We start from the raw sequence: 18,407 nt of genomic DNA on the forward strand, positions 1-18,407 counted from the left end.
ATTTTTATAAAAGATACATGATCATGTTTCTACACAAAAGACAACAAAATAAGAGTTCTAGTCCAGTCTTAATTTACGATGGGTTGTCGCCTGCCCCTTCTTTTCCCATACCTGAAAAATGTTAAAATAGTGGGGCGAGCATAAAGCTCAGTAGGAAGTATCTAAGAGGCATCTCTTATGACCCCGTGAATCCACATAAGGAATGGAGTAGAAGTAAATAGGATTATGCCTCGGGGAAAACAAGTAAAGTAACGATAATAATCAACAAATACTTACGCAAGTCGTATAACCACCAAATATACAATGTATGCCAATACAATGCCATGCTATACAATGTCGCTCCCCATTTCTGAAACAATACCGTTTTAACTTTCAAACCGTTAGTGCGATCCGACCCAAGACACCTCCAAGACATCACAAAGGGAGGGTTGGCTAGCTTTCCCATACCACATGTGTAATACACCTAGTTTTAAAAAGGATATAATTGAAATTTTATTTTATTATTTTATTATTTTTGGGTGCTACGTGGCTAGGTGTTAAATTGGTTTCGTGTTTTATGTTTAAATGAATTAAGTGTTGTGTGAAGTTATTTGTTAATTGATTTTGATGATTTATGTAAGTATTATTATTAATGTATTAAAGAATGGGATTTAATTTAATGGCTTATTTAATTAAATTATTTAAGTATTGTTTTAATTAATAACTGCATTAGTTAGATCACATTAGGGTTTTGTTTTTGTCTTTTACGTGATCACGTTACGGGTTTTGGTCGACTAGAATTGATTTAGGGCTTTCTGTCTCCAATTATAAGTGGACTAGGGTTTCATAGTAGCCTATTTAAAGAACAGTATGTTGGCCAAGGGTTTGTAAGAAAACCTAGTTTCCGGATAGAGAGACAGAGAGAAACAGAGAGAAATAAAGAAAGGAAGGCTAGGGTTTTGGCTTAGGCTAAGACTGAATCAAGGAGGGGAATTTGACGTATGCTCGTGTGTTGAACTAGGGGCAATAGAGGTCGATAAAACAACTGAGGTTGCCAGAGTTGCTGGAGACGACAGTTTAAGATTTCTAAACGGAAATCAGAGGCAAGTTCTTTCCTTCCTCTCTCTCTTTGGCCCGTGTTCTGTGCATATCTAGAGGGTCTCTAGGATGTTAGTTGAATATTAATTGAACTTTGCATGTTTTATATATGTCAATTTAATTGTCTATATGTGCTAAACTTTATTGTAAAATTTTGTTGTTTTAAATTGTTGTTTTAGTTGCACTGTTGTAAACTAAGGACTGGGGGTTGACACTGGATATGTATTAGACAGTTAGGAAAATTTTTAAGGAAGAATAGAGGGGTAGGAAAGGGCCGGAGACGAAGCAGATGGTCGGAAACGGAGAAGGAAGCAAGCAGGGCTCTCAAAGGAGGAGAGAGCCGGCTCCAGGAAGTTGGGAGCTGGCTCCCCCCTTCATAGAACCGGCTCCAAAGGCTAGGGAGCCCACTCTAAGGTGTTTAGAGCCTGCTGTGTTAAATTAGAAAGCAGACTCCCTTGGTTTGGCTCTATTTGGATAGGTTTTGAGACTGTTCGGGCACTGTTTAAGACATGTTTGGGATTCTAAATGGTTTCAGGGACTGGAATGAGAATTTTAAATGTAATTTCATAGGATTCTAAGTTCTCTAATTGTATGCTTTGACCCATAGAACAAACAGAATAAACAGTGTATAAATAAGCAACTTTGCAAGTTGCTAATGGATAGGAAGGACTAAATTGCTAAATCTTGTTTTAAAAAATTTAATGGATTGTAGCGTGGACTCTAAACATGGTGTTAGGTTGTATTAGGACCCCCAATGCATAATTTATCTGTATATGCTAATGGTGTTCACAGTGTGGACGTTTTAAACAATGTCGCACACTGTTAACGGATATAAAATATCTAGTTAGTTAAATTTATTTAAGCAACTTAGGTGACTGGAGGAGGATTTTGAAATCTATATTGGACACATAATAGGGTCATGTACCGGATAGATTTTACTTGTACTTAGGTTGGATTGCAATTAATGAACTGTTAAAATTCTGTTCCATTAATGCAATGGATGTTGTGCTGGATTTTAAATTGACAAACTGTTAAACTTTGTCTCATCAATTACATGGATGGATTTTGGATTTTAAATTGACAAACTGTTAAACTTTGTCTCGTCAGTTACATGGATGGATTTTGGATTTTAAATTGACAAACTATTAAATTTTGTCTCATCAATTACATGGATATTATTATGGATTTTAGTTGATGAACTGTTTAAATTCTGTCTTTGTTTACTATATGGATTGTGTGGATTTTATTTGATGCACTGCTTGAAATGTTGCATCATTTACGAATCATATGCATGATATGCATCGGTATGGGACGATGGCATATGGAGGGACGGATTAGATCAAAACGTTAATTCCTACCTATTCATACATACGAAATGGATTAACTAAAATAGTTAAATCCTACATGGTTTCATGTCCTGTCAACTAAAATAGTTGAACGACATATTGGATGGTTGTTTATATTTCTGTATTAGGAATGATAGGGATTTAATTAAAATATTTAAATCTTAATTATATGTCGTGTCTGGACGACGAACAGTTGACCGACACAACATTTTATTTGGATGGAATTTATATACATATAATTTATGTTAGTCTGTGTGGTTGAACAAGCTGAACGACTAATTGGATTTCTTATAGATGGAGAGGATCGGACTTTAAATATATATTTATGGTACCGTGGTATGAGCTTGAGTCTCAGGATCGTCGGTTAGGGAATGTATGTGCAGTAGGATGCATAGCTGGTTATGGTGGTTGAGGTATACCCTGTTAGGTTTAGGTAGTCATGCCCACTCAGGTGCGTTTTGTATGTTGCCTTCTATTCAGGTTGAGACCTTCATCATAGTCCAGTGAGAGTCCTGTAGTGTGAATATATATATTTTTACGGATTATATAGATATGGTTGAGACATCTAAGACGTATCTGCGTATCGGGTCTTGTTTAGATTGTAGTTAGGATAGAACTTATTCGTGGGCCTGACCCACTATTATTTTTTAGCTAACGAATGGTTCCAGGTCTTAAAGATTATTCGTGGTGAGCAAAGACGGCTACTTATTCTTCCGATGACGTAGGAGTTTCTTCACGATTTAGCATTGGAGTTCTTCAGTTGTTGTTTTTCAGTGTTGGAGTTTATTAGGGGTCCACCAGATGGATTCCCGAGTTGTATTGGAAATGGAGAAATTTAATGTATTAGAATAGTTTCTTATTTATAAAATTTTATTCTGAGGTTTCAGTTTTTGGATTCTTATTTTAGTTTCTTTTTAGTAGTTTTATTTATTCCAGTTTATCTTAATTGTATTTTGTGTTCGTTTATTACTAATTGGTTTGATGTCCTTGGGTAATCGAGCGTGGGCGTGGGCCTGGCCAACCCGCATCCGGAAATCCGGGGGTATCACAACATCGCCTCTCTATGGCGTTGTCTAGGCCTAAGTAGCTTAACCATACTAGAGTCTCTCTCTAGCTCCCCTCTAGACCACACTAACACCACGGACCACTAGGTGCCTTTTAGGCATCCAGTTTTTAACAAACACTTTTGAAAACGTTTCCCAAAAACAATTTCATTGGTTTAAAAAAATACTTTTCCCCTTTTACTTTCCCAATGGATGCATGAATACTTCATGCTTCACAATTTACCATAATTTTCAAATCATCTAACCGTAACAACATTTCATACTAAAGAAGAATTTTCTCATGAATTTATAACATTCTTTAGGTCAACAAAATTTCGACAATTACACATATTAAACAAGGACATAATCATAAAGGCATGCTTTCCATATTCAACCAACAAATCATTCACACATATATTATTTACGCATAACACACATAGAAATACACATCATATATCTAGCATCATGGCAATTTCTCAAGAAAAATTTACAATCGAGCATGCTATACTTCAATTATAGAGAATTAATTCACAAAAAATCTAAGATTGCAAATTAGAACACCCCTACCTCAAGGAGGAAGAAAACCCCCAAAATGGGTCCAAAATTCGAAATTCCTAGGATGCACCAAATGATGAATTGCTTACATCAATGAGTAGATCTCGTCGTGCTCTCCGTTTTGCAGCAAATGGCACCCAAAAATTCCAACAATTGAGGAAAAAATCAAAGGTTACAGTTGTGACAAAAGAAAAGAAAAAAAAAATGAAGCCAAGAGGAAGAGGGAAAATGTGGCTGGGAGATGGAAAAACTGGAAGTCTATAATGATCTTATGGTCATTAGAATACATATGTAAAGTGGCGGGTCCCATAAGCCACTAAAAAGAAAAAATCTTTTCCCATTAACTTATATATATATACAAATAAAATGTAATACAACTATTTAATAGACATGTATCCACATATAATTGCATCAAATAAAATGCATGAAATGTAATGGACTCAAAATAAAATTCTTGTACTCAATTAAACTGATAACGGGTCTCGCATGGGACCACCTGGCCCGAGAAACAGAAAAATGCTGAAATGGCGACCCTTGCATTTCCAAGAGTCCTGAATTCAATAGAATGTCCCAACCAACTCTTAGACACAACCAACACACCCCCACGGTGTCCGGTAGGCAAAACGGGAAAAGACGAAATTACTCTTGAAAAATAAAAAAATTCCACAAAATGAAAAATGGTAAAAATTGAAAACTTTACAAATATATATATACACAAATATATTTAGATGATTTAAAAAAACCTTATTAGCCATTAAATTTCATTTCTAGTATATATATATATACAAATATATTTAGATTATTTTAAAAAAGCTTATTAGCCATTAAATTTCATTTCTAGTAAGTAGTAAGTCCAGGTGTCCCCCAATCTAACAACATATTTATTACTATTATCGCAAAAAGATAAAAAATAAATAAATAGACAAATAAATAAATGGATTACAGCCAAGCCCATCTCTATTGCCTCTCTAAAACCCTATCTTTTATTACCTTCTCTTTCTCACTAGCACACAACACAGCCGCAACCAAAATATAGCTACAAAAATTTGTATGAAACAAGTCTGCTACACAAATGGGAAAAGACAAAAGAGAGGCAAAATCTAAGGCTATTGATCTTCCTATATGTAATGGTCAGGACATCATTGAACGCGTTTTGAACAAGTTCAGTGTCTTAGATTGCAATCAAATGGTATAACAAATTCTATTTTTTCTCAAATCATTAAAATAAAGTGATCAATAATTTAGGGCTTTTTTATTCAAAGCACTCTTCTCAATTCGAATTCAAGGAAGCAGGAAGCCAAACACCATTTCAGGAAGGTGAAGACCATTGCATCGTCTGCAACTACTTATCTCTACCCTTTTCTCTTTGTAACGTACAATCGTAAACGAGCTCTAATCGAGCTGTTCGAGCTTGGTCAAACACCAGCGAGCCGAGTTCAATCACGGTTAGCCAAAGCTCGATCAAACTCAAGCCGAGCCTAAACATCCCAGAGCTTGGCTCAGTTCAGCTCATTTACAGCCTTAGACATTGTGTGTTTTGTCCGATAAAACATATAGATAAAAGAGAATCTTATTATTGGTAGGTGCAGTGAAAGCCACTGAGCATCCACCCCACTGAATTTTTTTATTATTGCATTTTACAATCCTAAATTTATATTTTTTTTCATTTATGCTCATAAAATTTTAAAATTGCTCCCACTGAAATTATGAAAAAACCTCTCTATATAAATTTGCCACCCCTCATATGAATTCCTACGTCCGTCCTTGCATGCACTACATGTTTTTTCAGGAAACCAAGACATACACTACATTAATTAGTTTATAAAAACTAGTAATGTCAATTTAGCAAAAACATGGATATAAATAAAAGTTTGGGCAATTACCTGCTGATTGATACTTGGTGGGCATTGACAACTGGGGTGAATTGTAATGTCCCCTGATTTTTCTGATTTTTTTTGTTTTATTTATATATTCGTGTCTCAATTTGCGTGCCACATGGCCCCGAGGGGCATTTTGGTCATTTTACGGAGCCGAGAGTTTTAGAAATGTATCTTTAATTCTTTTAAGTCATTTTAAGGCAATGGGATCATTTTTAGAATTTTTTGAAAAGTCGGGACGATTTTTGGGCTCGGGATCCTCTCCCGATTTTGCCATTTTAGGTGGGCGCTATGGACTTTTCACCAATATGTATACATATATGTGTATCTATTTTGGTGGGAGATATTTTAGGAACCTTGTTGGTATTGAAATGGATGTAGATGGGCAAAGGAGTAACTAACCAAAAAGTGGAATTCACACACATTTTTGACAAGTGGCATGCCATGGACCACAAGGTCAAATGTTGAACAACCCATTTCTTTTCCTTCTTCCATCATTCGGCAGACTTTCTCTCTCTATCGTTTCTCTTTTCTCTCTTTATATCTCTATATCTACACATATATGTATTCCATTTCTTAAGCCTAGATTTGAGAGGGTTAAGGTGAGATTTTGGAGAAGGTCAAGAAGGGAGTTTTGTTTTTCATGATGAGGGCTATCTTTTGAGACTAGTCTTGCTAGGGATAATTTCTTGAGACATGAGCTTTATGTGTATTTACATGATTCTATGTGTTGTTAAATGTATGTGACTATGTGTTGACTGTTATGTTGTGAAAGAGCATGTTTTAAGTGATTTTATTCCATGCCTTGTGTATTTAAATTACCGTAGTTATAATGTGAAAGCATGGTACATATATTACACAATTTCTTTCAAGTATGCCATGTGGTTTAAATGTGAATATGTGAAAAATTATGGCATGGAAAAGGCATGATGCATTCATGTATGACATTGGGCAAAAAAATGGGAATTCTAATTTGAAAAGGAAAGAAAATGGTTTTAGGAAAAAGGTTTTGAAAGTGGTTTGCGAAAACTCGGTCGCCTAGGAGTTGCCTAGGGTCCGTAGCGTTATAAGTGTGACCTAGAGGGAATTAAGGGGACTACCTAGCGTGGTTGAGTTACCTGGGCCCCAAATGACACCATGGAGTTGCCATGGGTCCGGGACAGTCAGTCAATCATTCTCTCGTGGCGCCATAGAGTTGCCATGGACCGGGTTACATTAACGGTTTGGAAAGGATGAACGGAAATGGTTTTTGGAAATGGGGGTGACATTGCATTCCATTGCATTCTATAACACAGCATGGCTGCCTATGGTTTCAGATTATTGTTGTTAATGTTGATTGTGTTTTTCCTCATAATGGCATGATCCTGTTTCTCTTTTCTTCTACTCATTGTATGGATTAAAGTGGTCATAAGAGGTGTGTCTTAGGCACTTCATACTGAGCCGTTGTGCTCACCCCTTATTTATTTATTTTTTTTCAACACATGGCAAGAAAATTGTAGATGATGCACCACCACAAGCTTAAAAGTAGAAAAATGGACTTTTGATGCCTTTTGTAATAGACTAGCATATGAAATGATTTTGTAATGAAACCTTGTAATCATAACCACGAGGCTATATTATTTTATGGATATATTCTTTTGGGATGTAAATTATACTTTTGGATATGTATGATATGGCGTATGAAGCATTTTAACCTTCAAATGACGAATCAATGGTTGTATGTAACATATTATGTCTTTTGTGAGCTTCAAGTAAAGCATTGTAATCATGGCCATGGATGCCGTTTGATTTTGTAAAATTAATTATTTGGTTTAAAACGTTTTTATTATTTTTGGGATATGTACATATTAAATGATGAGCGTTTAAAAATCTTTGAATGTTGATTCACGTGTTTATTCTGGTGATTTAATGTGTTGTTGATGAATTATAAATGACGTGGGGTTTTATTTTGTGGCAAAGGGTGTGTTTCATCATCACGTGGTTTTGGTCAGCATCTAACTGGTTAGATTCCTTATTTAATCGATTAGATGAGATTGGCAATGGTGTATTAAACTTTTAGCCAATGATCTATGCGTACAGATCACTAAAGTGTGCACACCGATCAGCATTTGTGGGCACAGATGGGAAGTGTGCGCATAGATGGGGATTTGGCAAATTGCATGTCCACCGGAAATGTCATCTAATCGAACACACATCTAATCGATTAGATGAACCCTATCACTGTTTAACCTCAAACTTTCGTATAATTTCACATTTGACCCCAGAATTCAACCAAAGTACAAAATGACCCTAAAAAATAACAGAAATACCCCTGAAGGGTACACATGGTATATTTTACCCAAAAAATGACTATTTTGCCCTCGAGTCTTTTATACCACTATTTAACCACGGTAAAAGCCTATTTTACCCTTTTGGATTTATTATATGCACCACCGCAAGCTTAAAAGTAGAAAAATGGACTTTTGATGCCTTTTGTAATAGACTAGCATATGAAATGATTTTGTAATGAAACCTTGTAATCATGACCACGAGGCCGTATTATTTTGTGGATATATTCTTTTGGGATGTAAATTATTCTTTTGGATATGTATAATATGGCGTATAAAGCATTTTAACCTTTAAATGATGAATCAATGGTTGTATGTAACAGATTATGTCTTTTGTGAGCTTCAAGTGAAGCATTGTAATCATGGCCATGGATGCCTTTTGATTTTGTAAAATTAATTATTTGATTTAAAACGTTTTTATTATTTTTGGGATATGTACATATTAAATGATGAGGGTTTAAAAATCTTTGAATGTTGATTCACGTGTTTATTCTGGTGATTTAATGTGTTGTTGATGATTATAAATGGCGTGGGGTTTTATTTTCACGTTCACACACGTGGCAAAGGGTGTGTTTCACCATCACATGGTTTTGGTCAGCATCTAACCGGTTAGATTCCCCATTTAATTGATTAGATGAGATTGGCAGTGGTGTATTAAACTTTTAGCCAATGATGTGTGCGTATAGATCACTGAAGTGTGCACACAAATTAGCATTTGTGTGTACAGATGGGAAGTGTGCGCATAGATGGGGATTTGGCAAATTGCATGTCCACTGGAAATGTCATCTAATTGAACACACATCTAATTGATTAGAAGAACCTAATATCACTATTTAACCTCAAACTTTCGTATAATTTCACATTTGACCCTAGAATTCAACCAAAGTACAGAATGACCCTAAAAAATAACAAAAATACCCCTGAAGGGTACACATGTTATATTTTACCCAGAAAATGACTATTTTGCCCTCGAGTCTTTTATATCACTATTTAACCAAGGTAAAAGCCTATTTTACCCTTTTGGATTTCTTATTCTTATTTAACCACGTAAAAAGACCATTTTACTCCTATGAACTCTAGGAGCATTATAATGACATGGGACGACCATTAGGCCCCCGAATTTCATTTAAATCATTGAATGAATCTAGTAAATGATGGATTTACCCTTAGTGGACTTTGAAGCATTAAATTAATGTGAAATGACTATAGTACACTTGTGTCACCTCGGGTTCAGGTAAAGACCCGGTTAGCGATTTGGATCCAACGGATTGGGTCGTTACATGAATGATAAGGAGTTTTGAAGCACCTAATATGAATTTATTGTATTTAGTACTAGTTTTTATTATGAGAGGCGATATCCGCACTCCAATTTTCTCCAATTGCATTTCATTTATCTTTTTCTTTTAAAGAAAATGACAAAAAAGTCTTTGAATTCTGCACCATTCCTCAATTTACAATGTCATAACTACCCTTTATACAATTTTTTTTTCTTTTTTTTTTTACCTTTTTTACTTTCTTTACTATTTTTTTTTCTTTCTTTTTGTTTTTTTTTTCTCGAAGTCCTCTCTCAAAGAAAATAATTTATTCTATGCTAATAATTTTATTTTTGGCAGTCAAAAGAGATAATTTATTCTATAGTGACTTTTTTTTATATACAATCAAAAGAGATATTTATTCAATATTTTTTAGTGTAACCTTTTTTTTTTTTTTTTGGTAATGGTTTTATGGGTTGTGTCAAAAGAAATAATTTATTTCAATAAAAATATTTTTTTTATGGTCTTAACAAAATAGATAATTTATTCAATATATATATATATATATATATATATTTTAATTCTCTTCTTTTCATACTTTTTTTTTTTAATCTTGACAAAAGAGATCATTTTTTTAATGGTTATTTTTTATTTTTTTGGTTCGGTCAAAAGAAGCAATTTATTCAGCATAATATATATATTTTTTTAGGTCTCGTGAAAAAAAAAAAATAAAAAATTCTTGTCAAAAAAGAACTAAAATATTAAAGAATAGAGATAAGGAGACGAAATCTAAAAGGGCGGTTGTGTTATTTAAAAACTAATAATTATTTATTTGTAAAGTTATGGTTAAAATTGTAATTTTTTTTAAGATTGTAGTGCAAATATTGAAAAGTAGAAAGTGGATATCACTTTCCTTTATTATTTAGGTTTCTTGTTTATTTAGTTATAATTTTTATAGAAATTTTAAGTTTAGGTAATTTTTTTTAGTTTCCTTATGGTATAATGTTTCTAATGAATAAATTTTTATTTATTATAAATACGTGTGAGGTGGGCCAAACATAGTCTTTTATTAGGATTTGATTTGGCTGTCTGTAGAAGTCCTTTAGAACATATAGATTCAAATCCCAAGAGAGGGATGAAAAAGTTTGAAGTATTGATCAGAGAAGAATTACTTAGTTTGATTGAATGGCTTCCACCGCTGCAACTGAAATCATCGGCGGCAATAAGGACCTGGCGGTGGAGATCCTTCAGCATCTACCGGCAAAATCCCTCATTCGGTTCAAGTCAATCTCTAAAGCATGGCTCTCCCTCATCTCCAATCCTCGCTTCTCTTTCCTCCTCTGGCAATCCCATCATCATCCCAATATCTCCAGCCTTTTCTTCAACTTTAGACCCCAAACTGAAACCATCAATTACATTCCTCTCACTCCCTCCGGCTTGAAGAATCAATGTGATATTACAACCGTTATTAATGGTGGAGAAGAAAACAATTCACCACTTATCTTTCCTGATACGTGTGCTACAATCTTAGACTCTTGTAATGGTTTTCTACTTGTCTATTTTACTAAGCAGCAGAGCTGTAGTTCCGGTAGGAGTCCGTCGTACCACGTTTATAATCCTGCTACCAAGCAATTCGATCACTACTCTTCCATGGCCTCTTTCGGTCACTTTCCTTGCTGACATTGTATATTTGGTTTTCAATCCTTTAAAATCACTTCACTACAAAGTTGTTTTGGTTCAGGCTTTAGAGCATGGTAATGCCTACTTGTATCAAAAACATATTTATTCGTCAGAAACCAATGACTGGCGGAGATCACCACTAGATGATATTGGTGATTTTCATCCTTTCCCGAAATCATTAAATAGTTGGACTTGAATAAAGGAGTCTATTGCAATGGTTCCGTCCATTGGATTTCTTACCGCGCAGAAGAAACTTCCTTATACTTTGATGTCCATCAAGAAAGACTTTGCCCAATGCCATCTCCACCGTACAACGATGCAGGTTTTAAATTCTGGCATTTTGGGGAGTCCGGAGGTCATTTGCATTTTATTAGATATTATGATGATATGGGATTTAATGTCAACATCTTGGAGATTGAAAGTGATTACTCCAAGTGGACAATGAAGTATCGGGCTTGCTTTGACGTGATGATGGGTGATCTTACATTTGAGGAGGAGATGGTTATCCGCAGCATTGATACAGTGCTTAGCTTAATCCATGGTGAAGATGAAGGAGACGTGTTTTTGGTACTATATGTACATACCAAGACGAATGATATGATCATCTCCTACAACATTAAGGAGAACACCATTAAGAAGCTTGGTGATGTACCTCGCCATTCTGATTCTCGTTGTCTTAGGTGGTTTGATAATTTTACGTGGCGTAAACACTTCCGTATCTATCGTTACAATAAGACACTCTTTTCTGTTTGATTGTTCATGGTGTGTTGTAATCACTTAGGATTCGGTGGTCTCTATTTCAATGTTCTAATTGTAGCTTGAACTCCATTCTTAAAATCTATTTAGTTTACATTATATTTATGTTGTTTTATGTCCATCAATTGCATTATGTCCATCAAAGTTTTAGTTGTAGTTGTACTGCTTAGAAAAATCCTCTTATTCCTAGAGTTCTTATTTGCTAATTATCAGAAGATAGGATATGCAATTGAAGAGCCCCAAAGGATAAAATCTCTCTCACACACACAAAACACACCCAAACACAAAGACCTCATTACAGCAATGCTTGCATCTATCAACAACCCATTAATCAAAATATCAGAACTCAAACAGAACACAACCCATATCGGATTTTCTTATTTACCACCACTGTAGTCCACTCGCCGTCACCCCTCCTTGCGCATGCCGTAGGCCGAGATGAACGTTCGAGGCAATGAAGTCAGTAAAGTTGACGACTTCGCCCCACAACCATCAACATGACACCGACAACTATATTAGCTGATTGCGAAGACTGGCACCGTCGTCGTGGCGGTGGTGGCATTGCTCATTGCCACTGTCGTGTGGCTGTCGCTTGTCTTCTCCGGGACCACCACACCTCGCTGTCACCGTTTCATGCGCCGAGAAAGAAGCCCTAATGGAGCCGATGAAGATGGGTAGGAAGAAGGCTTAGTTCAGCGTTCACGTTCCACGGTGTAGGAATTTTTAATTCCCTTGTTAATGAAAAAAATAATTAACAGGTATAAGGTTGTAAATTTTATACATCTTTTTTATATTTAAGAATTGATGAAATAATATACAGAAGTTATTATATAATGGGCACCTCTACAGTCTCCAATAATTATATAATTACTATAATATAAATATAATAACCATAATTATAGTAATTATATTTATATATATAATTATGGTAATTATAATTATAATTATATATATAATTACTATAATTATATTTAAATAAATATTAATATACTATTAAGGGTATACTTGTTATTTTGCAAGAATTTAACGGGTCTGTGACAAAATGAGGGTAATGTGATAGTTTATGTTATATCAAAGGATTTTTTAATATTCTAGGGGGTTAGTAGATAGTTTCGATAAACAAAACCCTATTATTATTAAGGATTAATTTCATTTACACCCCTTCAGATTTAAACAAATATCACTCTCAAATATTTTTTAAAAATAATTATGACTTAAGTTCATTTTTACTTTTCAGTAAGTCTCTATTAAAAATATTGAAAAGACAACTTTACTCCTAATTTTTTAATTTTATTTATTCCAAATTATCAAGCTACTTAAATGACCATTATACCCCTAGTGTCTATATCTATATATATATATATATATATATATATATATATATATATATATATATCACAGGTATATATATGTAACAATCCGGCGGCGGAGACATCCGGTTAGGCACAGAGGCAATGACGGCGAAGGCATCGAGATCGGTTGGGCACTGCAGCGTTGGCCAAACCAAAGATTGCGGGACGTTGCCGGACGGTGGTGGTTTGGTGGGAAGGAAGACGCCAAACCAGAGGTTGCTGCGCCGTCGACTGTGGGTCGCTGTCATGCGTCGCGGGTAACGGTCTTCTCGCCGGTGGTTTGCGTGGCCGTCGTGTGTGGATTGTGGGTGTGGGACGGCGGGTCGTGTTCTCCTACGGCCACGGTTTGTTGGGTCATTATTTTGCGTCAATCTCGGGTGCTGTTTTCTTCTCCGGCGAAGTGGACACCATCTTGTGCCGACTATGGTTGTGAGTTGCAGTCACAGGTAGGTTAGGTTGGTAGGTGTTGCCGATTGGGTTGTTTGGGGTTGCCGACTTTGGTTGCTTTGGTCGGTGCGGAGGTTTGCGGCCAGTGAGGTTGTGCTTGTTCTTGAATTTGTGGGTTGTTGTGCTTTCTGTGGGTTTGTTTAAGTGATCTGAAATGGGTGGTTAAATTGGTTGGGTGTTTGTTGTTGTTGTGGTGGTTGGGTTCGGTGTCATTCCGGCTGTCGCGACGCCATCTCCGTTCGCTCCATCAATCACCCACATCACCAAATTCGGATCTGTCAGCCCAAGCAAACCCTTGCCTGAATAAGCTAAGCCCGTTCCAGCCCTTGCCGAACAAGAAGAGAATCGACCTGTTGAACTTGGTGCAGATGGAGAGATGGGTTTGTGAGAAACTTGGAAAAGTCAAAAGACATTAATGAACCTGCAATCTCCTAGTTCTATTTGGATTAATTTTTTCGTTAAAACTTCCACTTTAATTATTATCAAGCTAGCTAACGTATAGAATATAATCTAAATTAAAGGAATTATAGCAAGAATATCGTGATACTTTTAAATTTCTATAATTAGAAAGATCAATAGAAATTAAAAACTCATACAATTAGTAGTAAATTTTTATTTTGGTACACCAAGTTGTTAAAGATAATTTTAGAAATTTTATGATGAATACATATCCAAGAAGCCTGAGTCGTGACATATGAATAAAAAATTATTAAATTAGAAAATCAATAAACAAGTTTTGAGATGAGGACTAAACAGGCTACAAGCCTAAATCTCCTCCATGTACATATATATATTAAGGGTGTCAAAAAAAAAAAAAAAAAAAAAAAAAAATCATATATATTAAGGAATTTATAGTTTCGATTAAATTTCACAAACCCTACTTTTAAATATGTATACGTAGGCGTAAATTTCACAAACCCTACTTTTAAATATGTATACGTAGGCGTATAATGTGCCATTAGCTTTTATATATATATAAGGCTAATCTCTCTGCCTTTCTTAATGCTTTAGCAAAAAGTTGTGTTGTAAAGGGTTGCAGAGAAAACAATTGAAGAAGATAGTTATATATATATAGAGAGAGAGAGTTTTAGGCATCCCCAATAGATTAGGATTTGATTTCGCTGTCTGTAGAAGTCCTTTAGAACATATGGATTCAAATCCCAACAAGTGAAAGCATTGATCAGAGAAGAATTAATTAGTTTGATTGAATGGGTTCCACCGCTGCAGTTGAAATCATCGGCAGCAACAAGGACTTGGCGGTGGAGATCCTTCAGCATCTGCCGGCGAAATCCCTCATTCGGTTCAAGTCAGTCTCTAAAGCATGGCACTCTCTCATCTCCACTCCTCGCTTCTCTCTCCTCCTCTGGCAATCCCATCATCATCCCAAAGTCTCCGGCCTTTTCTTCAACACTAGACCCCGAACTGAAACCATCAAATACATTCCTCTCCCTCACTCCGACTTGAGGAATCAATGTGATATTACAACCGTTGTTCATGGTGGAGAAGAAAACAATTCACCACCTCTCTTTCCTGATATGTCTACCACAATCACACACTCTTGTAATGGTTTTCTACTCTATTTTACTAACCAGCAGCACTTTGGCAGTTCCAGTTGGAAATCGTACTCGTACCATGTTTATAATCCTACTACCAAGCAATTCGCTACTCTTCCATGGCCTTTCACTTGCACTTTCCCTTTCCTTGATGACTTTTTATATTTGGTTTTCGATCCTTTAAAATCACCTTCACTACAAAGTTGTTTTGGTTCAAGCTTCAGAGCATGGTAATGACTACTTGTATCAAATACATATTTATTCGTCAGAAACCAATGACTGGCGGAGATCACCACTAGACGATATTGGTTCAGGTTTTCATCCTTTTCCGGAATCATTAAATAGTGTGAACTTGAATAAAGGAGTCTATTGCAATGGTTCCATCCATTGGATTTCTTACCACGCAGAAGAAACTTCCTTATACTTTGATGTCCATCAAGAAAGATTTTGCCCAATGCCATCTCCACCGTGTAACGATGCAGGTTTTAAATTCTGGCATTTTGGGGAGTCCGGAGGTCATTTGCATTTTATTAGATATTATGATGATATGGGATTCAATGTCAATGTCTGGGAGATGGAAAGTGATTACTCCAAGTGGACAATGAAGTATCGGGTTTGCTTTAACGCAGTGATGGTTGTCCGCAAGGTTACAGCGCTTAGTTTAATCCACAGTGAAGATGAAGGAGATGTGTTTTTGGTACTATATGTACGCACCGGGATGAATTATATGATCATCTCCTATAACATTAAGGAGAACACCTTTAAGAAGCTTGGTGATATACCTAGCCATCCAGATTCTTGTTGGTTTGATGACGATCTTGCGTGGTTTGATGATCTTATGTGGCGTAAACACTTTGGTATCTATCGTTACATTGAGACACTTTTTTCTGTTTGATTGTTCATGGTGCGTTGTAATCATTTAGGATTGGGTGGTCTCTATTTCAGTGTTCTAATTGTAGCTTGAACTCCATTATTAAAATCTATTTAGTTTACATTATATTTATGTTCTTTTATGTCCATCAATTGCATTATGTCCATCAAAGTTTTAGTTGTCGTTGTACTGCTTAGAAAAATCCTCTTATTCCTAGAGTTCTCAGGTGTTTACCAAGGGTGTTAGATGCTAATTATCAGAAGATAGGATATGCAATTGAATAGCCCCAAATACTGTATTGTAATATATATATATATATATATATATATATATATATATATATATATATATATTAAACACACTACATTGGGAATTGACTAATCCTCTCTAAAGTACTGCTGGTATTTTTTTTTTTTTTTTTTTATTTGTCCTGATAAAAAAGAGCCAGTAGGCCATTACAGAAATAGCAAGAAGCAAATAAAGCATAAAAACATCACAAAAGAACCACAAAAGAAGACCGCCAGACAACTCCCAGAGAAACTATGCTAAAGCTAAGACATGACCACTGTCATGAGAACTAAAGCTTAACCAGTTTCTGAGGTAGGAGACCGTCCAGCCCCCACTAACATAGCAATCTTAGTTTCAAACGACTGAGAGGACTCGGTATTGAAGGAATTCATCAACTACGCTCCCAAGCCGCCGGAAGAACCTGAGTGAACACCAGCCATACTACTAGGAGGACTCAATGAAGCCATCTGGCTCAAATCACCCCCTCCCATTCCCTTTCGCCGCTTATCCCCTTTTTGCTGAGCCGCTGAAGACCCACTGGATAGTGTTTGATGAAGTTTACGACCCTTTCGAGCCGACGAGGAGCCCTGACTATTTGAAGTGGCAGACGAATCCGAGGGAGAGCCCTTTCCAGCTGTGGACTTCGCCTTGCCCTTATGCCTTCCTTTAACCAATTGGGCCCAACGCTACAGCAGCAAAATCCAGCCTTTAATAGGTGAGGTAACTAGATCAAAGTTCACTATATCGTCCAGCTGCATAGAAGCTACATGACTCTAGGAGGACGACCTTACCATAATACCCCCTTTAAGCACCGGCAAATGATTTGTCCCGGGGTTAAAATCCACCATAACCCCCTTACCATTATTTTCCACAGCTGGCAAAATTGGTAAATCAATAGTACCTATAGACCCCTCACCATGACCCTCTCCACCTGGCATTCAATTTGGATCACCCACACATGACAAAGCAACCACTGGCGGTTGCAAAGGAAGCATTTGAGGGAAAGAGTTTCTACCCAAATGGCTCCCAAAGATCCCATGAGAGTTACCAAACCATTCAGGAAAAGGATGAGCCAAGGAGGAGGAAGGGGAGTGACCTGCATCATCCACCCTATCAGAGTCATTATCCTCCATATAAAGCCATTGTTTTTTATTTTCACCCCTACTAGCACTTCCATCATTCTCTGGCTGCCATAAATCCCGCCCTATAAAGCCTTCGACCCCAAGCCAACCCCCATAGTCCTTAAAATCCGGCATCCCGGGACCCCTTTCCACAGTATAAACTTTCCAATGATACCACATAAGAAACAAAAAGAAGGTAATTTTTCATACCGAATTTTAGCCATGGAAGCCACCCTAGTCGGGTTATGTAAGACCACATAACATATAAGAGGTTGTAAAACATTCAGCTCCACATTAATGCAGAGAACCCGACTATCCGCAAGACCTTTCTCTTTACCATCCACACCACTCTTATCCCGTAATTCAACTTTTAAGCATCTACCAAAGGAGTTAGCAATTCATTGGCCCACCGTTTCAGATAAGTAATCTGCCTGAACATTGGAAAGTTGTATCCAGAATGGAGAGACTTGGAATAGACCTTCAGAATTTAAAAGACCCACCTCCCACACCTTAATAACCACAAGGTGGCTATCAAATAACCAAGGACAGCCCTGAATCACCCCATGACGAACACTTGTGTCTGGAATAATCAAGTGGAACAAGTTATGCGAAACTTTAAAAACCTGAATCCGATGGTGCAGGGGTTGCTTATGTTGATTCTTTGGCTACAACTTAGCAAAAAGTTTTCCAAACGTAAACTTCGCACCTGCAAGAGTGAGAGATTTAGAAGTCTAAACTTTGGCAAAGAGACTCTAACCTGAACTCCTTGGGCCATATCCTCGACTGACAAGTGAATTGGCTCTTTCTCAGCCGGTGTTAAAGTCAAACCCCCGAGCTGTGTTAGAATGTCTTGCTCCATGA

The 18,407-nt window shown here is 36.4% G+C and overlaps 1 protein-coding gene across 1 annotated transcript; it reads left to right on the plus strand.

Annotated features, from left to right (window-relative positions):
* Positions 1 to 14,921: 14,921 nt before the first annotated feature.
* On the plus strand, positions 14,922 to 15,500 carry LOC132316482 (F-box protein At5g07610-like). Its single transcript, XM_059814954.1, has one exon. It carries the CDS (start codon positions 14,922 to 14,924, stop codon positions 15,498 to 15,500), a length of 579 nt encoding a protein of 192 aa, XP_059670937.1.
* Positions 15,501 to 18,407: the final 2,907 nt, after the last annotated feature.

The sequence above is a fragment of the Cornus florida genome, unplaced genomic scaffold, assembly GCF_030987335.1.
Source record: "Cornus florida cultivar Cherokee Brave unplaced genomic scaffold, ASM3098733v1 CherokeeBrave_3.0.0_Hap2_Chr07, whole genome shotgun sequence".
Lineage (NCBI taxonomy): Eukaryota > Viridiplantae > Streptophyta > Magnoliopsida > Cornales > Cornaceae > Cornus > Cornus florida.

Coding starts and splice junctions, on each gene's coding strand:
- LOC132316482 (XM_059814954.1), top strand. CDS start 14,922: ATGGGTTCCACCGCTGCAGTTGAAATCATCGGCAGCAACAAGGACTTG.